At 39.9% G+C, this 22,552-nt stretch overlaps 1 protein-coding gene across 3 annotated transcripts in view; it reads right to left on the bottom strand.

Annotated features, from left to right (window-relative positions):
* The window catches only part of LOC149216949 (phospholipase D delta-like), a 130,931-nt gene that overhangs the window by 48,236 nt on the left and 60,143 nt on the right, over positions 1-22,552 (bottom strand). For all 3 annotated transcript variants that reach the window (XM_089392865.1, XM_089392864.1, XM_089392863.1), the window contains one exon: positions 1,630-1,803. In XM_089392865.1, coding sequence (XP_089248991.1) covers positions 1,630-1,803 — 174 coding nt within the window. The remainder of the gene's footprint in view (positions 1-1,629; positions 1,804-22,552) is intronic.

The raw sequence follows: 22,552 nt of genomic DNA, 5'->3' as shown, positions 1-22,552 counted from the left end.
CTTAGCATAGAACATCTACAAAACTTTACAGTTAACCACCTTCACTATGTTGCAAAAAACACAGAAGGGAGAGTTGTACCCCATACATTTCCATGCAGAAAAGCATGTGGTACAGCTTGGAAACACATTTCAAGCTGTACACACATGTCCCATGTGTGTTATACATGTATCATATGGCCTGAAATGCATTTCCTGGTCATACAATTATCCATCCATACAGTGTTTCCAAAAGTGTTTAATGACTACTAAAAGTTCACATTTCCTTTATTTTTCATTATTTATCCTTTTTGTTAAAAATTTAACATTACCATTAAATTGTTTGAGGATGTTTGAGAGTGGTTCCAAGTTCCAACCTCATCAAACATCATACGGAGAAAATAGAAGTTCATATTCTATTCAAAATTCAGCAGACAGAACAATGTTCAAGCTTTTACGGTTGGAAGGATTGCAGCATTTTCATTGGATACTACCATATATGAGCGTATGGGATCAGCATTTAATCAAGAGCGCCAAGACCTTTATGTGCGCCAATGTTTGTTGTGCTATTTTTTGAACTCCTCTATCATGGCCTTAGCAAAAATGTACCTTTTAATCAAGCCAAAATCATTGATTAGGCATGCTAAGTTTTCCTACTATATTTTAAGGCTTGGATTAGGCAGTTTCATCGGAATTGAATGGTGTTGACTGATGTCCCTAAAGGATCAAATCTATTTGTAAGGCTTTCTTTCAAAATTTCACTATAATGAGCTATTTATAAGATAGATCTCTCTCTCTCTCTCTCTCTCTCTCTCTCTCTCTCGCTATATATATATATATATAGATACACACATTTCTCCATTTCTACATTTTTGAGGGGTCCCATTTCCAGAATGTTTCCATTCAGAAACTCGTACCTGTTTCCTCATATCATGCAACTTAGCAGCTAGGAATATAATAAATGACTATTGAATAGTTCAGCTTTCAGCCAAACCCTGGGAACATACTAATACACAATACCAATGATTAAAAAGTAAGGTCAGCCTTGGCCACAACTAAAGCTAAATCAACATTGAAGAGGAGATTATATGGTGCCAAGTTGGTATATTGCCTAAAGCCTTCTCTAAGTGACTATATTTGATAGCCTCACAGTTTTAAAAGGTGCCTCTGGTCAAGGTAATATTTGTAATTAGGAGTCAAACATAAGGGCAATCCATCATGGACAAACACATAATTCTAATGACGATCAAACATAAATCTTTCCCACACATGCAATCTTTTGGTCAAGAATAAAGCATATGTAACTGGCAGAAGAAACGAGAGTACATTATATGAGGAGAATTATATACACCAATAGAATTAAACATGTCCTAAAGTGACAGTTTCAGAGAACCTCACCAACACAACAATCAAACACTGTAAACACAAACATGATGCATTAGCTATGCTTTCTGATGTTGCCTATAGATCTAAACTAAGGATACTTTTTTCTTTAGATTTGATAATGTTTCTTTGTAAATTCAACATTTAAGTTTTAACAGACAAAAGAAAAAGTAAGTTGAAAACAGGCATTAAATATGTACGGGACACAAAAGGACAGAATAGATTGATAAAATTCTCAATCAATTGACTGCATACACATGGAATTAGTACCTGGAGGCTGTTTTCGGCTGGTGAGTTTGTTGAAGGTGGCTCACTCCCAAACTTTGGTTCCCTATTTCCAAGGCAGTAAAAATTCAAATAATCTTGTGGATGTTGACTATCTGCCAATCCTGCATCGTTCAGAGCCTCTGCAATAACGCCATACATCATCTCCATTGTCTGGCTCTGTTAAGAAGAAATGAAAATTTGAAAGAGGATTTTAGAGACTGAAATCTGTCCTAAGAACCTTCATCATTTGAAAATATGCAGTTGAATGTGATAGCTTTCTGATCCAGAATATTATCAATGGTTATAGCATCTTCATAACATCTAGTCAATAGATACAATTTATCCACAAAAATCAAAAAATATAGTTGTGTTTTCTGTTCAGAAACTTCTAGAAAATGATTTGAATATAATATTATTAGAGATCAAAGAATATTTAATCACCTCTGAAGAACTAAAATAATGAACTGGTTCTATAAGATAAGATAGAATAATTTTACAAATGTTCGATGAATGACCACAAAAGTAGGTCAATGGGACTCAAGAATACAGCCAGTATGAATACAATGTGGGAGTACAAGTGCAGCTCCTAGAGAATGCTGAAAGTAACATAAAGAAAGAAACCTGCAATAATAAAGCCTCAAAACACGTGTATATCTGTGACAAAGGTATGGTGATACAAAATACTAAGTGAGTTTGACCAAGAGCGGAAAAGTGGACAACTCAAGAACCTGTCAAGAAAAAGAGAGAGAGAGAGAGAGAGAGAGATCTGTCATTGAAGCTAATAATGTCAAGGTCTCTTGGGTCTGATGGCCGAGGCTGAGGGGAGTGAACTGGGCACTGGCTTGCTGTCAGAGTCCTCTGGGATCATTAGAAGGTCCAGCTGTATGATCCTGAAGGGGATGTAGGAGCGGGGGATACTCCTAGCATCCAAGGTCGTAAGGGAAGTGTGTCAGCCATAATTCCTCAAGAAATGAAAAAATATTACTAGAGGAAAGGCATCATTCAAGAGAGAACAGGCCAACTTAAACTTAGAATGCAGGATGAAGCTAACACTTGTGCAAGCCGCCTTGCAAATAGCAATGAAATATATAACATATGAAAAAAGGTTAACTTGAATTAGGAGGTTTAAGTAATAACACCTCCTTAAATCATTGATATTATATAAATATCATGAAATGGGATACATTTCCACAATTTTTTCATGCAATTTTCTCTCCAAAGTGAGCTTCCTTTCTCTATAACTGTAATGATTTGGATATTTTACTCCAAATTTCTCTCTTTTTCTATAACTGTAATAACATATGAGAACAGGTTAACTTGGAGTAGGAGGTTTAAGTAATAACACCTCCTTAGATCATTGATATTATATAAATATCATGAAATGGGATACATTTCCACAATTTTTTAATGCAATTTTCTCTCCAAAGTGAGCTTCCTTTCTCTATAACTGTAATGACTTGCATATTTTACTCCAAATTCCTTACTCTATAACTGTAACAACGTACATATCTTACTCCAAATTTCTCTATCTTGATATGTGTATTTGTTGTTCTAGAGCTATATCAAAGCTGTATAGTGAAGTATTGTTGGTGAGATAAAGTTCTTCCATATTGGAGGATCATTCACAAAAAAGGTACTATATTTTTATATGAAAAAGTACGTTGATTTATTTACTGCACTACATTAAATTGCATTTCCGCATAAAACAACACGAGCCTTGATGACTGGCACTGGAGTTATAATCAAATGCTAGTTTTCTTTCTCAGGTTCCATTCCCTTTTGTGTCTTGAATTGACTCCCTTCATTGATCGTCTTGTATTATTGAGCTGTTGACATATACGTTGCACTGGTCCCTGGGACAGCTAGAGAACACCCCCAAATTCACCATAATTATTTGTAGATGCTTATAAGCATATCAGACTATTCTATATAGTATTAAGCACAGCCCTTACACTTTGCAATTATTGAAAGCTCAGGCAATGTAGAAAAGGGCAGAGAGGCATTCCATTATTTGCCCCTAGACATGAGCAAAATGAAATTTAGCTTTAGGTAACTTAAGCGTAACTATTTTCAATTTGAAATAATTCCATGAATGCTCTATGAAACAAAAAACTGTCTCTATAGCAGCTTTTATTCCCCACATTTCTTGTCAATGACAATAATGTTTAAACTTAAAAAGCATTCTCTTCTCAATAGGTTGTGCAGATTTTTACTGCTGTGTTGTAAACCACTGCAAAACACTCTTGTTCTGTAAAGAGATTAAATCATATTTCAGATTAAAAGGTGGTTGAGTAGGAATGTATTCAAACATCTAGTACCCAATCTGAGTCACTACTATCTCATTGTTTTCACAATGCTTGAGCTTGGGTTGGTGGAAGAAATGGACTTGAATGACTCTTAGAAACCCATTTATAATATGTAAAGGTTGAGATGACCACAACAATGAGAAGTGTTGACCACAGAAGTGTACCCAAAGAGTTTTGAAGACTCCATGCCCAAGGATGTATCAAAGGCTTCATGTACCATTTGAGATCATCATATCACCAGAGTTTTTCAACTCTATTTCTTCTCATCTTCTTTTGTTGTACTCAGATTCCACAAGCCCTGTGGGGAAAGTGATGCTAGTATGAAGAAGTTGAGTCATGTAACATGCCTAGGTAACTTGGGACCTTGTCATCAAGTGAATTTACTTTGGGAGGTTTTTTTCACTTGGTTAATTATTATATCATTACACATACTTAATAATTAATTGAGTTTTTTCCTCCAAGCATAACCCCAAAGCCGAATTACGGCTTGAAGCCAAGGCCTTGGATGAGTCCTAGTGTCTAGAGCCATTGTATATTACCAAACTAGATCAGTCATAAATTTTCATGGAATTTGATTAGGTCTAAGGGTCATTTTTTTAATTTTTTTAATTTCCCACATGGTGAAAATTTGAATAAAATCTGAAAGTAAATTGTAATAAGTGATGTCTAGAGAAGTTGTATGGGGTATATGTGCTCAAAATTACACCTCTCACCCTCAACTTTCTACTGACAAACTTTGAGGGGTCAAAAATAAGTTCTAGACCCTCAAAACCCATTTTTCATAAGTCTTGTGGAAAATGTGGCAACAAATTAGCCCAGCAATTAAATAAATGGAGAAAAATAAATATCCACACATCCTCAAATGATGTGAAAATGAAGTGGAAATTCATCTAAAGGTCAAAGTTGAGTTACCAAGTGATGTGGACTCCACATAAGCCACAAATCAAGCAAATCGGATTTTTTGTGGAGAAAACGACGAGTTCCAGTGACAAGATCCATGATTTGAGGAAGTTAACTCGTGCTTCAAGGAGATATCATGAGTTGACTTGAGATTGGATTAGAGTTCACTTGAGTGACGTGGAGAGAGGTCTCCTACCACTCCACTTCACTCTTGTTGAAGTTTCTAACTTTACTTAGTTTAAAAACCCTTCATGCACTTTTTTTGATTTATTCTTACCTACTTGTTAGTATTCTTTAACAAGTTATTTACAAAGTAAATACTGAAAATAAACACCAATGCATGCTCAACATATTACAAATCAGCAACTAAAAGAAACAGGAACAAACACACCACATGACACCATTATTTTTGGACCAATGTCCTTGGAAAAAACCAATGCGGGAAAACAGGTGCAGCTATCTGAGGGTTTTCTTATTAAGCAATATCAGAGTACAATCTGGGTGTCGAAATTGGCCTACCCAACGGAGAATTTCCTTAGCAGCTATACCTCACAGTTTGAGAGAAATCTCCTATCTGAAACCCCGAAAAACCCTTTCGGTAGCTCCTAGCAGAAAACTACTCCTGCAACCCCAGCGTTTGCCCAATCTAGATTGCGTCAGCCCCTCTCTCTCTCACGCTGGCCCTGCATCAGCCTTTCTTGGCCGGCGTCAGCCCCAGGAGGCCCTGCGTCAGCTCTGGGAGCCTCTGCGTCAGCACGCTGGCATCTCTGGTGCTCTACGAAGCACTTGGCTGCCTCTGCATGGCCCTGCGTGAGCCCTTTCTGGCTCTCCATCACTCTCCTTAGCTGTTGTGCTGCTCTCCCAGCACAATCTCTGCCTTCTCTGCTTCTCTGTACTCAATGCCCCTCAAATGCTCTCCCGATCACTGATTCTATCTCTCTTAGCAAACCCTGCTCCAGAGAATAGAATGACTGATCATCTGGTGTGTTCTCTAAGTGACCCTCAAGCCTCCTCTTATACTTTTCTTGTTGACATCTCAACAACAGAGATTAAGTCCCTAATCAACGGCTAAGATTAGATCTGGCTTGATCCATGTCCTTTGGACCATTCTAACACAGATTCATATTAATACACATTAATATTTTATTTTCCCTAAGTTTAGACTTAGGGACTCCATTAAAAATATTAATTATTTTAATATCTCCTGATCTGTTTAGAATCTACCCAAACCCTTTATGGGTATTGGAGATCTCATGTGCCCCAACCTTTCCACCAAATTTCGTGGCTAGAGCACATTCGATGCTACCCCAAATCAACACTCCCTCTTAGCGAGGACTGTGCTCTAACAATACTCCTCACTGAGTATTACTCTGATCATCGAGCAGCGATACCTGTGTTGATGCTAGGCCTTCCTGCCCAACATCCTCTGCACTGATGCATCCTGTATTGTTGCCCATGGTTCTGCCACTGCCACTGTTGCATCTGTACGGCAGCTCCCTCTGCATCCGTGTTGTTGCTGGTCCTTTCTCCCAACACCGCATCCGCACTGCACCTCCTCTCATCATGTCGCATCGTGTTGCCCACTGCTGCACTACAACTCAGTTACTCATAAGTAACTGATCTCCCAACTGACCTCCCTGTTGGGCTAGAAACACCCTCCGATGCTGAAGGTCCCTCTGCCGCTGACAAGTGCTCCCTCTCTCTGACCTCTGCACTGCTGCAACAACTCCCTACATCTCACACTGTTGCACACCTCTTTGTGCCTTCCTCCGCTGGTGCAACACTCCTGTGCCTCTCACACTGCTGCAGCCTGCTAGCCTTGCGTTGTCTCAGGACTCCTGCACTATAGCTCTCTCTGTTGTTCCATCCGCATCCGTCTCTTCCCACTCAGCCAGTCCTGCTCCTCCTCGTCGGGGCTCCCGTAGCAAGGTCTAATCCAAGAGGCTGGCTACCTCAAGGATCCTGCCCCCCATCGCCTGTAGTCCACCTAACTACAGCTTGATGTCTCCCCACTTCCACTCAAGTGGCGTGTGCACTCATGGCACAGTCATCGTCTGTTAAAACTTCCTTCTCTGCTTGTGTTGGCGTTGCCTTAGTCTTGGAAGACTCTCCCTTACTCTTCTTCCTTGGGCACTGGGTCGCATAATGACCCATCTACCCACAGTGGAAGCACTTGATCTTGGAGAGATCTTTCTTCTTCCACTTCTCCTGTTTTCCCTCAAATGCTAGGGCCACATCCTCCTCCTCCTGCTTGACCTTGATCCCTTTGCTGCTGCTACCTGTCTTTGACTGTCATCTGATCTCTTCTTAGCGAAGAGTTGACCACATCTCGTCCCAAGGTAGGAGAGTCCCTCTGCCCAGGATGCTCTGGATGAGTCCTTCGAGGAAGGAGGCAATCGTTTGACCCGTCTTCATCTGATACGACCTCATCTGGTTCTCAAGCAACATTCTTCTCTGCACAGAAGTATGCTGGTACAAGTTCTTGAGAGCCTCCCACATCTCAACTGTCGTTTTCTTCTCGGCTATATGTGGTACCACATGATCCTTGACCCCATCAAGGATAATGCACTTTGCCCTCGCCATCGCCTCTTCGTACTTGTCATTATCATTTGGGTCGACTGGGATAGCTATCATCTTCAAGGCGAAGTTCTTGACACAATTCTTGTCAAGCACTGATAAGATTATGACCTTCCAGACTGCGAAGTTCGATGCTCTGTCAAGTTTATCCTCGTCTCTTACCCCGTGTAGTGCCATGATGCTCCTCTACTTCCCTCCTAGAAGTTCTCTGTTCGACTCCTCTGAGTCTCTAGTTCTCGTCTGGAAGTTCTCTTCTGGACTCCCTCTGAGTCCTGATTTCCCTTCTAGAAATCCTCATGCTGCTAGTCGAGATGCCCCCTACTCTGATCGTCTTGTGCAATTGCACTGTTGATCCGGGTTCCTCAGCTAGAAACCCTCGATAACAACTCCTCTGGCCCTGCTCTGTCAGGTACTGTTCTGACTACAGTACCTCACCAGCTCCACTCTGCAATATTCCTATGGCCTTCTAGACCCCAACAACTGCCTCTCTGTGAACTGCGTCAGCCACTCTATGCCTCACACTGGCCCTGCGTCACCCCGAATGGGTCTGCGCCAGCCCTGTGATGCCCTACGTCAGCCCTTTGGCCCTCTGCGTCAACAATGTTGGCCTCCTGAGGCTCTGCGCAACTCCCGGCTTCCTTTGTGTGGCCCTGGTTGGCTCTGTGTCACACTCCTTGGCTTTTGCACTGCTAGAAACAGCTTATGTCACCTCAAGACAATTGTTTTCTGCTGCTATTGCTTCGTTTGGCTGATGTCCCTTAGTCCTCTTATGATCTGCAATCACACTCTTATACCATGTTGAAGTTTCTAACTTTACTTAGTTTAGAAACCCTTCATGCACTTTTTCTGATTTATTCCTACCTACATGTTATTATTCTTTTACAAGTTATTTACAAAGTAAATACTGAAAATAAACACCAGTGCATCCTCAACATATTACAGATCAGCAACTAAAAGAAACAAGAACAAACACACCACATGACACCATTATTTTTGGACCAATGTCCCCGAAAAAAACCAGTGCGGGAAAACCGATGCAACTATTTGAGGGTTTTCTTATTAAGCAATATCAGAGTACAATCTGGGTGCCGAAACTGACCTATCCAACAGAGAATTTCCTTAGCAGTTATACCTCACAGTTTGAGAGAAATCTCCTGGCTGAAACCCAGGAGAACCCTTCCGGCAACTCCTCAGCACAAAACTGTTCCTGCAACCCCAGCATCTACCCAATCTGGACTGCACCAGCCTCTCTGTCTCACGCTGGCCCTACATCAGCCCCAGGAGGCCCTGCATCAGCCCCAGGAGGCCCTGCATCAGCTCTAGTAGCCTCTGCGTTAGCACACTGGCCTCTCTGGTGCTCTATGCAGCACTTGGCTGCCTCTGCATGGCCCTGCGTGAGCCCTTTCTGGCTCTCCATCACTCTCCTTAGTTGTTGCGCTGCTCTCCCAATCACTAATTCTATCTCTCTTAGCGAACCCCGCTCTAGAGAATAGAATGACTGATCATCTGGTGTGTTCTCCAAGTGACCTTCAAGCCTCCTCTTATACTTTTCCTGTTGACATCTCAACGGCTGAGATTAAGTCCCTAATCAACGGCTAAGATTAGATCTCGCTTGATCCATGTCTTTTGGACCTTTCTAACACAAATTCATATTAATACACATTAATATTTTATTTTCCCTAAGTTTAGACTTAGGGACTCCATTAAAAATATCAATTATTTTAATATCTCCTAATCTATTTAGAATCTACCCAAACCCTTTCTGGGTATTGGAGATCTCATGTGCTCCAACCTTTCCACCAAATTTCGTGGCTAGAGCACATCCGATGCTACCCCAAATCAACAACTCTCCCACATGTCCTCTCATCTAATTCGAGCTCCCTCATCAAAGATTGCATGGGGCTCTAAGGAAGAAATGGAGTTGCCACTTGGGAAATTTGTATTTGCATGAAGGAACATTGGGATTATCACCCATTTGTCTTGGGATTGTCACCATTGCCTTGGGATTGGCTCCCAGGCTTCTATATAATAGAGCAATGGGCTCTCACTATATGATCATTGTTATGAGCTATTGTGCTTGGGAAAGCTCTGCTCTTATGTACACTAGTTCTTGTTGGAAAATGTAACTAGGTTCGGTCGTCATTATTGTACTTGAAGTCAAAATGTAATACATTTGTCAAAAGAATTTTATTATTATTGAAATTGACTTATTAAAGCATGGTTTTCATGCTTGGGTCATTTGTATAGGTCAAGCCTCCATTGTAGGCTTTAGGTCATTGTCAAAGTAAATGTGTGAAGACTCCTCCATCCATCGAAATCACCTTCTTGTTGAAAGACTCCTTCAAGTCGGCCTCAAAGGAACTGTCATAAAATAAACTCATGTTGGCCTACAACAAAGATGCATCTCTTCATGGTCATGTCGGCTCATTTATGATGGGAAAACTACTATATATACTAGGTTGAGGTGTTCGCATTACACATAACAGAAACTCGCATAAATCGCAGAAGTATAAGTTCGGAGATCACAGATCAGATGACTTTAGTTCGGTGTTATTTCAGATGGACAGGCTCGTTGTCATTACAAGGATATTTGTCATTACAGATACGGAAATCACAGTGGATTGTTCGATGCTACCACAGTTTCGTTTCTATTACAGTAAATACACTTCGATAATATCTCAAAGGACACATTTCGGTGGACATTCTTCAGTGCTATCACAGTTTCGGCACTATTACAATGAATTTATTTCAGTGACCTTTGATACTACAGTGGATATCTCTCGGTGTTACCACAAAATGGCTCAATGTTAGTACAGTGATGAAGTATTGGTATCACAGTCTCAATGCTAATGCTATCACAGTGAGATCATTGCCATTGCAAGTGAGAAGAAGAATGACTGCTACAGGAGCTATTGAACTGAAACATGGCAAGGTTGATTTAGTGGATGGAGGTAGTCTCGAGTCTAGATTGTAAGGGTCATGGTCGTCTCATCTTTTTGAACGAATAATTTGTGACTGGGTTTCGAGGGGGGTTTTCCCTAACAGTGTGCCTATATCTTGTATTCTCTTCTTTTGTTGCTTGGCATTAATCTTGATGATAAGAAAAGATAATTAAAAGATCTAACACTTATAATGAAAACATCACAAGTTAATGCCATAATAAGGGCAATTGTTTTAACTGCCAAACCTATGGATTTCCAACATGGTATCAGAGCTATGGTCAAAGTAAAAGGCAGTTTGAAGTTTGAAGGCAGTTACAATGACAATGCAAGGTTCCAATATGTCACAACAAAGAAGCTCGGTCAATCTCAAAAACAAGAGCAGTGAAAGCTCAGTACAAAAACTCAGAAGGAAATTCTGATGTAATGAATTATGGTATACTTTGTGAGACAATCAGAAAATGAGTGATCAAGTTCAGTGCTTCCTCAGAAAACCAGTTTAGTAGAAAGGTTGGAAAGTAGTTTCAGTAAAAAATCAAGTAACAGAGGAGTCAAATTCGAATCAACTTGATGAATTGGTGTGAAAAGATCAGTGTAAATCGCAGTCACAGTCATAAAGGAACTCAGATAAGATATCTATGTCTCCACAGTTCGATATTATGTATACTACAGTTTGATGCCTCCACAGATTCGGTGATACATGAATCGGTGCCACTACATATCACAGTTTGAGTGCCATTTTAGTTCAGTGTCACTTCAGCAACCTCAATTCGAAAGCTATCACGTCAACTTCATTATCACAGTGACATCAGTTTGGTGATATTACAGTGAAGATATATCACAATGAAGAAATTCGGAGAATAAGGATTGATGAATTCACAATCTGAAAGAGATACATATTCAAAGGCTTTTGATCAAGTGTCACAGTGATCTAGTTTGGATTAAATTGAGAGTGATCAACTATTTTCTTCCAAGCCTTCTCTACAACATTCAACAAGATTGAGAACAACTTCTAACACAAGTAAGTATTGTGATCTTTGTGCTTTAGTCTTCTAACAATGTGTTTACAGTTTCCAAGGAGAGCATCAAGTCCTATAAATCATTGATCTCTCAATTAAAGAAGTTCAAGGTATGAAAACTCAAGGTACAAATATTTATAAGCTTTCATGGTCCATATAATTCTAGCCTAGATAAAAGAACCTTGAACCTTACCTTCTAGGATTTATAAAGCAATCTAGGATGCCAAGTAAAATCTTAGTATTAATTAGAAGGAGAGATAAACTTGACTTTCATATAAAGGTTTCCATCCTCCATTATAGATTGAGAGCTAATATCATATTCTAGGTATCTCATATTCTGTCTAGAAGTATTTGTTACAGGTACAAAATATCATGGCACTTCAAGGAGTCCCTACAAGGTTTGTCAAGAAACAAAGGTATGTTTTAAATTACAAAACATTGATTTCCTTATAATAAATGTTTATTCATATATTACTATTACTAACATCATTATGTCCAACTATATTAAATCATATAAATTCTTGTTTAGGGTGATTCATCTCTCGATAAATCTACCCCCACCCCCCCCCCCCCAACACTTATATTCTTAGTTGATTTTATAGAACTCTAGACAGGTTCTCTGAAAAACTCTAACCTAAGGGTATGCTAATGTCAATGTTCAAAACTGCTTAAGGTTATTGTGAAATACTATTTGAAGTTTTTGTTGATGATGTCATGTTTGGGATTTCGGTATGATCATAAAAACCTAGCTTGTTAGGCTTCAATGATGCTTGTCTGAAATCCCGAACCTTTGAAATTTTCAAAATAGTAGGGTTTGCTTTTCTATGTTATGAAACCCTAGATATTTAGGGTTTGTTGGGTCTATAAGCAAAACCCTTGTTATGTATTTAGAGTCCTAGGAATGAAACCTTAGGCATGTGTCCATTGGTTGAAACCCTAGCTTGGTATAGGTTGGTATATGTCTAACAGTTTAATATTGCCTGTCATGTGATGTGCTTATGATATGTTGATGAATTCCTAGATATATGTGTTGACCTAAGTGTTAATGGTCATGAGTCCTAGGGTTTGGAAACAAGCCCTAGTCAAAGTTTGATGGTCTAGGATGATGTTTGGAAAATCTAGGGTTTAGCAGCTAAACCCTAGTAGTAGTTAAATTCTCTAGTATGTATAACCGTCTAGAATTTATGAATCTATATAGTGATTGTTGAGAATTTGAAGATGGAAATCTAGGGTTTACATCAAACCCTAGTAGATGCTAGTCATGATGTTGATTAAGTTGCGATTGGTTTTGATTGATTCTCTTGTATGAAATCTAGGATTTGTATGAAACCTTAGTGGAAAATATAACATATGAATTCTGAAAGTTGTTAGATGCCTTGTAGATCTATATTTGTTTGAATTGTTTCTAGGGTTTGCTATATGTTGTAGTAGGGTGTGTCATACCTTTGAAGAAACATTGAAACCCTAGATGGAATGAAAGTTGTTATGAACTAGTCTAGGGTTTATGACAAAGTCCCTAGCAAGATGTTGAAGAATATGTGTTTCTTGTTTAAGTTTGGGTATTTGATATATGTAAGGTTGAAATGCTTCTATAATTCTGATATGGCTAACTTCATGCTTCTATAGTTTTGGTTGTACTTGCTATCTAAGTTGTGCAGGTACACAATCTTCAATATGGTGACGATGTCGTTGATGTGATAAGCATGATGGGGATGATGATAACTCTAATGAAATGGTTGGGAGCCATGAAAGATTCTCCGATGACGAAAATGGAAGAAATCTCCCTTAGATTAAGAGGGAGTTTGGATAAACAGATGCTCCTTGGTTGAGAGGGAGGGAATAGCTTGGTTTTGATTGAAAAATGAATTTCGGAGGATATGTTGTTGCATGGGTAGGAAAGGAAAGTATATGATTGAGGAATCTTCTGTCAAAGATTCGGTTGATAGTCCTACTATGAAAAGTTGAGAAGCAACATCAAGTTGTCTAGAAGACCCCCGAGCTTTGTATTTGTTTATGTACATGTGAAGGTATATTATTGATTGGGGTTGTGTTTGTACAGGTAAATCTCTCGAAGGTTTTGATAGCATGTTGGTTACCGATCAGTTTGATCGGGAGAGATTTGTTGTCCTTGATCTGTCGGATCAAGGGGTGTTGAGGCTTTGTGAGTGAAGCATTGCCTGGGAGGACATCTGGCCGACACTTTGTGTTGATGTCTAGGTCCCGAAGTTGGAAAGGTGGTGTTGGTCATTGAGCTCTGACATGCACCTGGATTTCTAGGTTGATGGTTAGCAAGTAAGCCTGATGGTACCTAGAGAGGCTGAAATCTTGAGTCCATCTTAGTCCCACTCGGATAGATTGCCCTGGTCAGGAATCTAGTCTGTGGCATTGCGGTGCCTAAATTGTTGAGATACCAATGGATAGATTGCCCTGGTCAGGAATCTAGTCCATGGCATTGTGGTGCCTAAACTTCTTCATAGATGATGTGGTTTGAGATCTTCCATGTACCTCTTTGGTTATATGTAAATATGAATACCTCCTAGTTAAGAGGGAGTGTTGGAAAATGTAACTAGGTTCAGTCTTCATTATTGTACTTGAAGTCAAAATGTAATACATTTGTCAAAATAATTTTATTATTATTGAAATTGACTTATTAAGGCATGGGTTTCATGCTTGGGTCATTTGTATAGGTCAAGCCTCCATTATAGGCTTTAGGTCATTGTCAAAGTAAGTCTGTGAAGACTCCTCCATCCATCGAAATCACCTTGTTGTTGAAAGACTCCTTCAAGTCGGCCTCAAAGGAACTTTTGAAAATTCTGAAACCTGGAATCCTACTGCGGCAACTAATAATATTTCTTCTATTTGTTAAATTAATTAAACAAATTATTTGCAATTTCCTACGGCAAATATTGAAATATATACGCTACAACCTTCACAAAACAAATGATTGACTAACCACCAAGAGGGAGGGAGAGAATGGCGAGGGTTTATGCAAGGACCTCTGCGACCGAGCTCTACGAGGGTGCTGGCTCGAGCAATAACGGAGTTTTTGGATTGGGCAACCGCAGTCTTTGCCAAAGGTATGGAGGAACTTTCAAGTTTTTTGCATGTCAGAATTCAGATCTGTATTACTATGACGCAGATCATGATATCCAAAGGTTCAAGTGATCGCCATTGAGCCCTGATCGAGCACCATTTCCCTTGATCTGAGGCTTGGTGCATAGATCCAGTCTAAGGGTCATCAGTACAGACATCCGTTGACAAATCAACCCCTATTCTGGTCAGATCTTGAAGCTCTTTTTGGGGGAAATCGGGATCTTGGAACAGCAGTCAGAGCAATCAAACAGGCTTGGTATACCACAGTATATGAGATCGATGCCGCTGCCCTGCAGATTGATTTCTTTTTTCAAAATCATGCCATCAATCTGACAGATCAGGCCCTCAGAGAGCATAGAACCGGTAAAATTAATGTAACACCCAAGCAATCAACAGGGTGGATACCTGAAACCAGTAAATCAACGGCAAAACAGGTTCATGGGTGCGGGAACCTTGTCGAACACAGCAATGGTAATGGCATCAACACCGACTCAGATCTGGAGGATGGTGCAAAATACCGCAGATCTGTAAACAAATTAATGGAACAGTTGCTCAGAGGGCAGATCTGGGTGACCACAAGAACCATGAAGGTTAAAGGGGCGGCCACAACCCTGACAATTCATTAACTCCAGCACTTGGATGGAAGGAGGCCTAGAGCTTAGGTCAGGTCTTACATCATAGATCTGACTCAGTTTTTTTCTGCCCGGATCTGGAACATGGGAAAGACACAGATCTCATGGAGAAGGAAATATTCAGAGTCAAAGGAAATAATAATGCGGAGCTGGAGAAATCAGCCAGGGCGCTGATAGATCGGGAGCATCTCTGGTTGGTAGAACCCTCAAGGATGGCTGACTGCGTATCCAGGAACAAGGCCATTGGGGCAGAAGCAGTCGAAGCCACTATAGCAGGGAAGGAAGTCCTCTAGAATGAATCCCGGCCCCAAATCGCCAGTCCAAACTCTACCGGGACAGAACCCAATTACTTTCAAATCCTCGTCAAAACGCCCATGGGAAACACAATTTTGACTTGGACTCATGCCACAGATAGGGCAATAGATCTGAAAAATAACATAGCTAACCAGATTGGTTATCCGACAGGGGAGCAAAACCTAGTAACAGGGGGCAGATCGCTACAGGATCACAGAACTTTGAAGGAGAACAACATCAAGCCAGGATCTACAATCTTCCTCAATATGAGACTACGAGGAGGTGCAACTACCAGCAAAACAGCAGGAGGCAGTGGTTCCAAATCGAATCACACCCCAGCTCAGCATCAGCAATACAGAAGCGAAGGAGCGTCCTACAAGCATATTTTACAAAGTGGGAAAGCTCCTCCAACAGTCCCAAAGCAGACCGGAACAGAACCAAGTCCATACATAGTGGAACAACTGCAGCATACACTAGAACTAACAATCGAGACAGTAGAAGCAGAGAAGGTATGTGACAGCTATGAAAAGCAAGCCATCATCTGTCGTTTTAATGGGTTTTGGCCCAAACCCTTGGATTTGTTTCATTGGATACTCACAAATTGGTCGTTGGACTGTGAGATCCACCTCTGTTCAAAAGGATTTTTCATAGTTAAATTTCAGTCGCCAGAAATCAGGGAAGCCGTGATTCAGCAAGGACCGTGGTTTTGGGGCTCTTCGGGTCTCTTTATTACTCCATGGTTCCCGGAGTTTGACGCAAACACTTTTGTTGTATCTCGGATGCCTGTATTGGTACGGCTTCATTACCTCCCTATCCATTTTTGGGACCAAAAGATACTTGCATGTATAGGCAACTCCATAGGCAGATTCATCAAAATGGACACACAAAGACTTGAAGAAAGAATTTATACTTTCGCACACATATGTGTGGAAGTGGACCTGAGTAAAGGATTACCAGGAAACATTAAACTGAAACACAAAGATCGCAGCTGGTTGCAGTCATTAGACTATGAAAATACAGCTTTCAGGTGCAGAATATGTCGGCAAACTGGACATCTGCAAAACGCATGTCCAGAATACAAAAAGAATAGCCACAGAAAGAAGAAAACAGGTAACCATCAAAAAGGATGGAAATTCTCCTATACAGAATCAGATGAGGAGGAAGAACCAATCCAAGATGAAAGCAACCAAACAGAAACTCAGAAGACATCCCCACAAGAACCTAAGGAATCACAATCGGGAAAGAACTTAAATGCAATGGAAATCAGTGGAATCAAAAGACAACACTCTCCAGACGCCTCTGATTCAGACAAGGAAAATCCTCGACCCGGCGAAGAAAATCCTCTTCAACTGGTTCCCATCATTCCATCCCAAGGAAAATGGCAAAAAGTTGAGAAGAAAAAAGGGAGAAAGTCATGATTTCTCTCTTTTCTCCTTTTTTCTCGCTGCGGTCTTTTCTCATTGTTCTTGTTTATATTTTTCAAGCTGAACAGGCACTGGCCCGAACACTCCTCACATGAGCTGGACGGGGCTAAGTTCCCCCATCCAGCGAGCTCTATGATTCGCAAATTATAGAGCAAATTGAATGCTGCGGCATATACTTGTAACATTTTATCCTGGTAATAAAAAGTTCGATTTTTTCTTTTGGAAAAAAACCTTCACAAAACAAATACTATGGAAAAAAATAAATGCTAGAAAATTAGATAAATTCTAGCACACACAAAAATATTGACAATTATTTTTAGACAATTGTCCCCGGAAAAACCCAACTTGGGAAAATTGGTGCAGCATATGAGGGTTTCTTTATTAATTCTTTAGCAGAAATTCAAGTACAAGAATTCAGACATCAAAACAGAGGAAAAATACTAAGAAATTTAGTGACAAATTTCTCACTCTCCACAGTGACTCCCTAACCCCGAGATCAACCCTCTGTCCATACGTTGGGTTTCTGCATCACCCTCTGTGTTGGTGTTGTGTAGAGCTCTAGTGGACTGTGTCTCTCCTCCTCCTATCTCTTCCGAAACTCATTCTGCACTTCTCGGATCACTGTTGATACCCTCTCTCTCCCCCTGCAACTCACCCTTTGGCTCTATCTCCTCTGTTGAACTTCAGCCACTAAGAAAATCGATCTGCCTGGGCAACTGAGTAGCTGCTGGTGTGTGTTCTCCAAGCCCCATCGAGTTTCTTCTTATAATTTCTCGTTGAGACATCAATGGCCAATTTCTCACCATGACTTAATTAATATCCTTTAATTAATCATATTTCCTAAGTTTAGACTTAGGAAACATTAAAAAATGATTAATTATTTTAATTAAGTCGTCTCTAGGTGGAATTTCCAGAAAAGATTTATGGGTTTTGGAGATCTCATGTATTCTAGCCTCTTCACAAAATTTCAAGGCTAGAACACATCTGATGCTACAAAAACTAACACTCCCTCTTAGCGAGGAATGTGTTCTAGCACTGCAACCTACTGAAGCAACACCATGTCATTGCACCACCTCCTGTTACACTATTGATGTCTGGTTGCTTTGCGCATCAACTACTGCGCAACTCTGATATGCATTGCATCTTTGTTGCTGCTGACCCTACTGTATTGTTGTCAACTACTGCAACTCCCTCTCATCTGTTGCCGCTGCAACTGAGAATCCACCTGTTTCTGCTACTGAAACAGGTTCTCTACCATACCCATATGTTCCCTAAACCGAATGAACTTAGCTCTCCCTAGAGCTTTTGTGAGTATGTCTGCTACCTGATCTCTTGTGGGAACATACTGCAGCTGGATTGCCCCACGCTGAACGTAGTCTCTGATGAAATGACATCTGATATCAATGTGCTTCAACCTATCATGAAATACTGGATTCTCAGAGAGTTTTATGCAACTCTGATTATCACAGTAAACATTGGTCGCTCCCATCTTCTTCCTGAATAAACTCACGAGCAGCTTCCTAAGCCATATAGCTTCACACGTAGTTGTGTTGGCTGCCATATATTCAGCTTCTGCTGAGCTCAATGCTACTGACTTCTGCTTCCTGCTGCACCAAGAGACCATCCTTGATCCAACATTGAAGTAGTACCTGGAGGTACTTTTCCTGTCCACTGAACTACCTACCCAATCTGCATCTGTGAATCCGCATAATCTGACGTCATCTCCTCAAGTCTATTTCAACCCAAATTTGATTGTTCCACGCACATATCTAAGAATGTGTCTAGTTACTGCACAATGTACCCTTTTAGGTTCTACCATGAATTGACTAAGGGTATTGACAGTGAAAAAAATGTCTGGCCTAGTGTTAACCAGAAAAATAAGCGACCCAATGAGCTATCTGTACAAGGTGGGGTCGACTTCCTTGTCCCCTAATGCATCTATCTTCTTCCAATTGGTGATCATGGGCGTCGTCATGGGCCGACAATCCTGCATTCTGAACCTCTTCAGAATATTTGTAGCATATCTCCCTTGCCCAAGGAAGATCTCCCCATTCTTCTGCCATACTTCCAATCCTAGAAAATAGTTTATCAACCCCATATCCTTCATGTCGAATTCTGCTTCAAGGTTTCTTTTGCAGTGCTTTATGAGCCTTGATGATCCTGTCAAGAAACAGGTCATCTACATACAAAACCAGAATGAGAGGCTCATTCTCCACCATCAAATAGTAGATATTGGGATCTGCATCACTCTTGATGAATCCCAACTACTGCAAATAATTGTCAATCCGACCATACCACGCCCTGGGTGCCTGCTTGAGCCCATATAGGGCTTTCTTCAATCTACATACATGAGTGTGCTTCTCATGAGTTTTGAAGCCTTCACGCTGCTCTATATACACTTCTTCCTCTATCACCCCGTTCAAGAATGTTGCCTTGACGTCCATCTGGTGAATCTCCCATCCTAACTGCACTGCTAGAGATATAACGAATCTGATAGAGGTATATCTGGCAACTGGAGTGAAGGAGACTCTAGCAACTAGAGCAAAGGTCTCCTCATAGTCTATCCCTTCCTTCTGTGCATACCCCTTTGCCACGAATCTAGCCTTGTACTTCTCTACACTGACATCTGCAGCGTACTTGATCTTGTAGATCCATCTGGAACCTATAACCGATCTGCCTTCTAGCCGAGGCACTACCTCCCAAACATCATTTGTCATTTGTCATTTGTCATTAGAAATATTATTGGGGTGAAATAGGGTTTCCCCTTGTCCCCCACATTTTTTGGGATCTACATTGACAAGCTAGACTTGTTTGACCATATCCACAATGGTGATGGTTTCCTTTTATACAAGGTCTTAATTTCTATCTTTTTGTTTACAAATGATGTGATCCGTCTAGCCTCATCCTCGGACAAGTTGTTGCAATAGCTAGATGCCCTAGCCCTTTTCTATGATCTTCATCAAATGACAGTAAATCTAAGTAAAACCAAGGTCATGATCTTCAACGAACGGAAGAAGATTCATTATGATCACCACTTCTTTTTCAAAGGTGAGGAGATCAAGATCACCAACACCCAGGTTCTATTCGGCGTTCGCAAGTCCTGACTTCAGTTTGTCGTATGCACTTCAGCCTAAATTAAGGGATATGGGTCCTTGGCCCTTCTTGAAAGACGATATTTTCAAAACCACTTTCAGGACATATTATCCAAGATGTCACTCATGGACACTCTTGTTCAACCTATAGTTCTATATGGCTTTGAGGTTTGGGGACCTAGTTTACTAGAGTATAATTAGTCCTCATTAGAGATAGCACAAACCATCCTCCACCACTTTATATCATGCAAATAGACAGTTCCCCAACCCATCATCCTCGAAGATTTTGGCACTCACTCCTTCCACCTTGAGGCAATGTTCAGTCTCGTCTCACTTCTCTACTGTTCAGAGTTTTCCTAATACAATGCAGGGGTGTGACAAATATCCATAGTTGGCCTATCATTAATCAGAGTCCATTGTAGCAGCTAGTCCTTTAGCTCGTTACCAATGTTAGTACACTAAAATCTCAAATCTCCTTACTTTAGTTGGCATTATGTTGGACCAGCTTCCTCCAATTAGATATTTCTTATCTGCACTAAGCTACCGCTTACCTACTAACTAGGAGATGAATACAACCATTTGTGAGTATAATAGGAGATGGATACAATCATTCATGAGGATATCTACAGGAAATGTATACACCCTCAAGGTAGGTTACATCCATAGATGGCCTTCTATGTTGAGCACTTCATGATGATGAGGGAAGGACTCATTGTTTGTCCCCATTACACATTTTACCATTGGTTGTGTGCCCTTCATATTCCCTTAGAACAATTCAGAGTTGGCTCTCATCAACTATGGATTGAGACGGACCACCAACTAGACCACTTAGACAAGATCTACCAGCTATGTCATCTCTGAAAGATTGATTTGAAGGAGCACTTCATCTTCTGTTGCTCCATTTATTATGAAATCTGGGTATATTTCATTACTTTTTCAGCAGGACTCAGACCCTTTACATGCAAGAGGCCCCCAGAATAAGTTACCAGGAAACAAAATGTCAAAAACAGATACGAATTCAGATTCGGATCCTGATATAGATCCAACATATTTTGTAAAGCTAGGATCCGAATATGATAGGGAAACACGACGTACAAAATATACAATAATACTTTTCTAATTTTAAAAATCATATTCAAATTTAAATATCAAAACCATTCATGTATCACAACAATAGGACTGAAATCATTAGATAACTTATAAATCTGAACACTAAAATCATGATGCGTCATGCTTGATACAACAAGGATAATTGTAAATACAAAACTAAGTGTCTCATCAGTGATCATTCTATTGATATGATGATGTGAAGTAGGGCTAACTAAATGTCCAAAATGGGTCTACACGTTCATCATTTGAATATTTCAAGTTTCAACTCTACATCATGATCAACCTGTCATCTTCCCTGAAATTTGCCTCAAAATCTAAAAATTCCCATCTATTTACAATAGTAAATAAATATTGTACACCATTTGAGAACATATTATAGTCTATGTATCATATTGTTCTAAGAGGACTCTTCATCTAGAGTTGGATGGAATTGATCTAATTAAATTAATAATGACACAAACATCCCTTGTACATTATATATGATTATCTATGTATTGTCTCAAAGCTTTCCTATTAGCGTAATCAAAAATTGAAAATTAAAATTTTGATGTGCAATACCTTTCCTACTAGCATTATAATGTGATATACAACTTATAGGTAGTTAATAACTTACACGACTATACAACCTACATGTTACTAATAAGTAATCTAATTAAAAATCTAAATAGAGTATTTGCTTTTCGTGGTTTTAAAAAGGTGAGAAACATCCTTAAAGAAATAAAAAATAAACCAAAAATTCTAATTTTATTTGCTTGGGAGACAGTGTGTGAGGGCTAGCTGGCACAAGATTCATTTCAGTAGCATGGGATACATTTTTGGGTTTGAAGGATCCATTTACGTGGAGGATCCTACATGGATCTGGGTGGATCCATATCTGTATCCATTTCAGAAAAGTGGATCTGCGGATCTGGCATCAAGACCCTGTGGATCCGAAATTACAACCCCCAAACTTTGTGCCCACACTCTCTAGCCTCCTTGTTGTTGAGAAATGTAACTAGTATCAATCTTCAAAATTGTTGTAATTCTCATGTATTTGTCAAAAGAAAAGAAAAAGAAAAATTATTGTCAAAGAAAAATTATTTATAAGCATGGGTTTCATGATTTATTTATTTTGTTTCTAGGTCAAAGAACCTATTGAGTGCTTCTAGGGTTCATGTCATGAGTCATTGTCCTTGTCATTATGTACTAGACCCTTCTTGGACTCATTGTATCAAAGAAGAAAATATTTTTTATGTAAAAAGTGTCACTTATCACTCCACTAATTCGGCTCCTTCAACTATCTACTCAGCCTCATGAAGGTGACTTCGTCCACACTTGAAGACAATATATAAGAGAAGACTTCGACCTCTTGCGAAGATTACCATCAAGAAGACATTCGATCTGCAATTTTTGTAGGAGAAAGAAGTGCAAAGTTGAGAGAAAAAAGAGACAAACCCTAGCCAGGAAGGAAGGATCTTTTGTCAAGCAAGGACCAAAATTTTGTTGTTTCTGCCACACGTGTGAGCAAATTAGGGTTACTGCAGTTTCAAAGTGTTGCAGG

This window comes from Pinus tabuliformis, chromosome 1_1, assembly GCF_031772625.1.
Source record: "Pinus tabuliformis cultivar Carrire ecotype Pingquan chromosome 1_1, CPIR1, whole genome shotgun sequence".
NCBI lineage: Eukaryota > Viridiplantae > Streptophyta > Pinopsida > Pinales > Pinaceae > Pinus > Pinus tabuliformis.
Note: the sequence above shows the minus strand (reverse complement) of the source record. Positions and strands in the feature narration are given on the sequence as shown.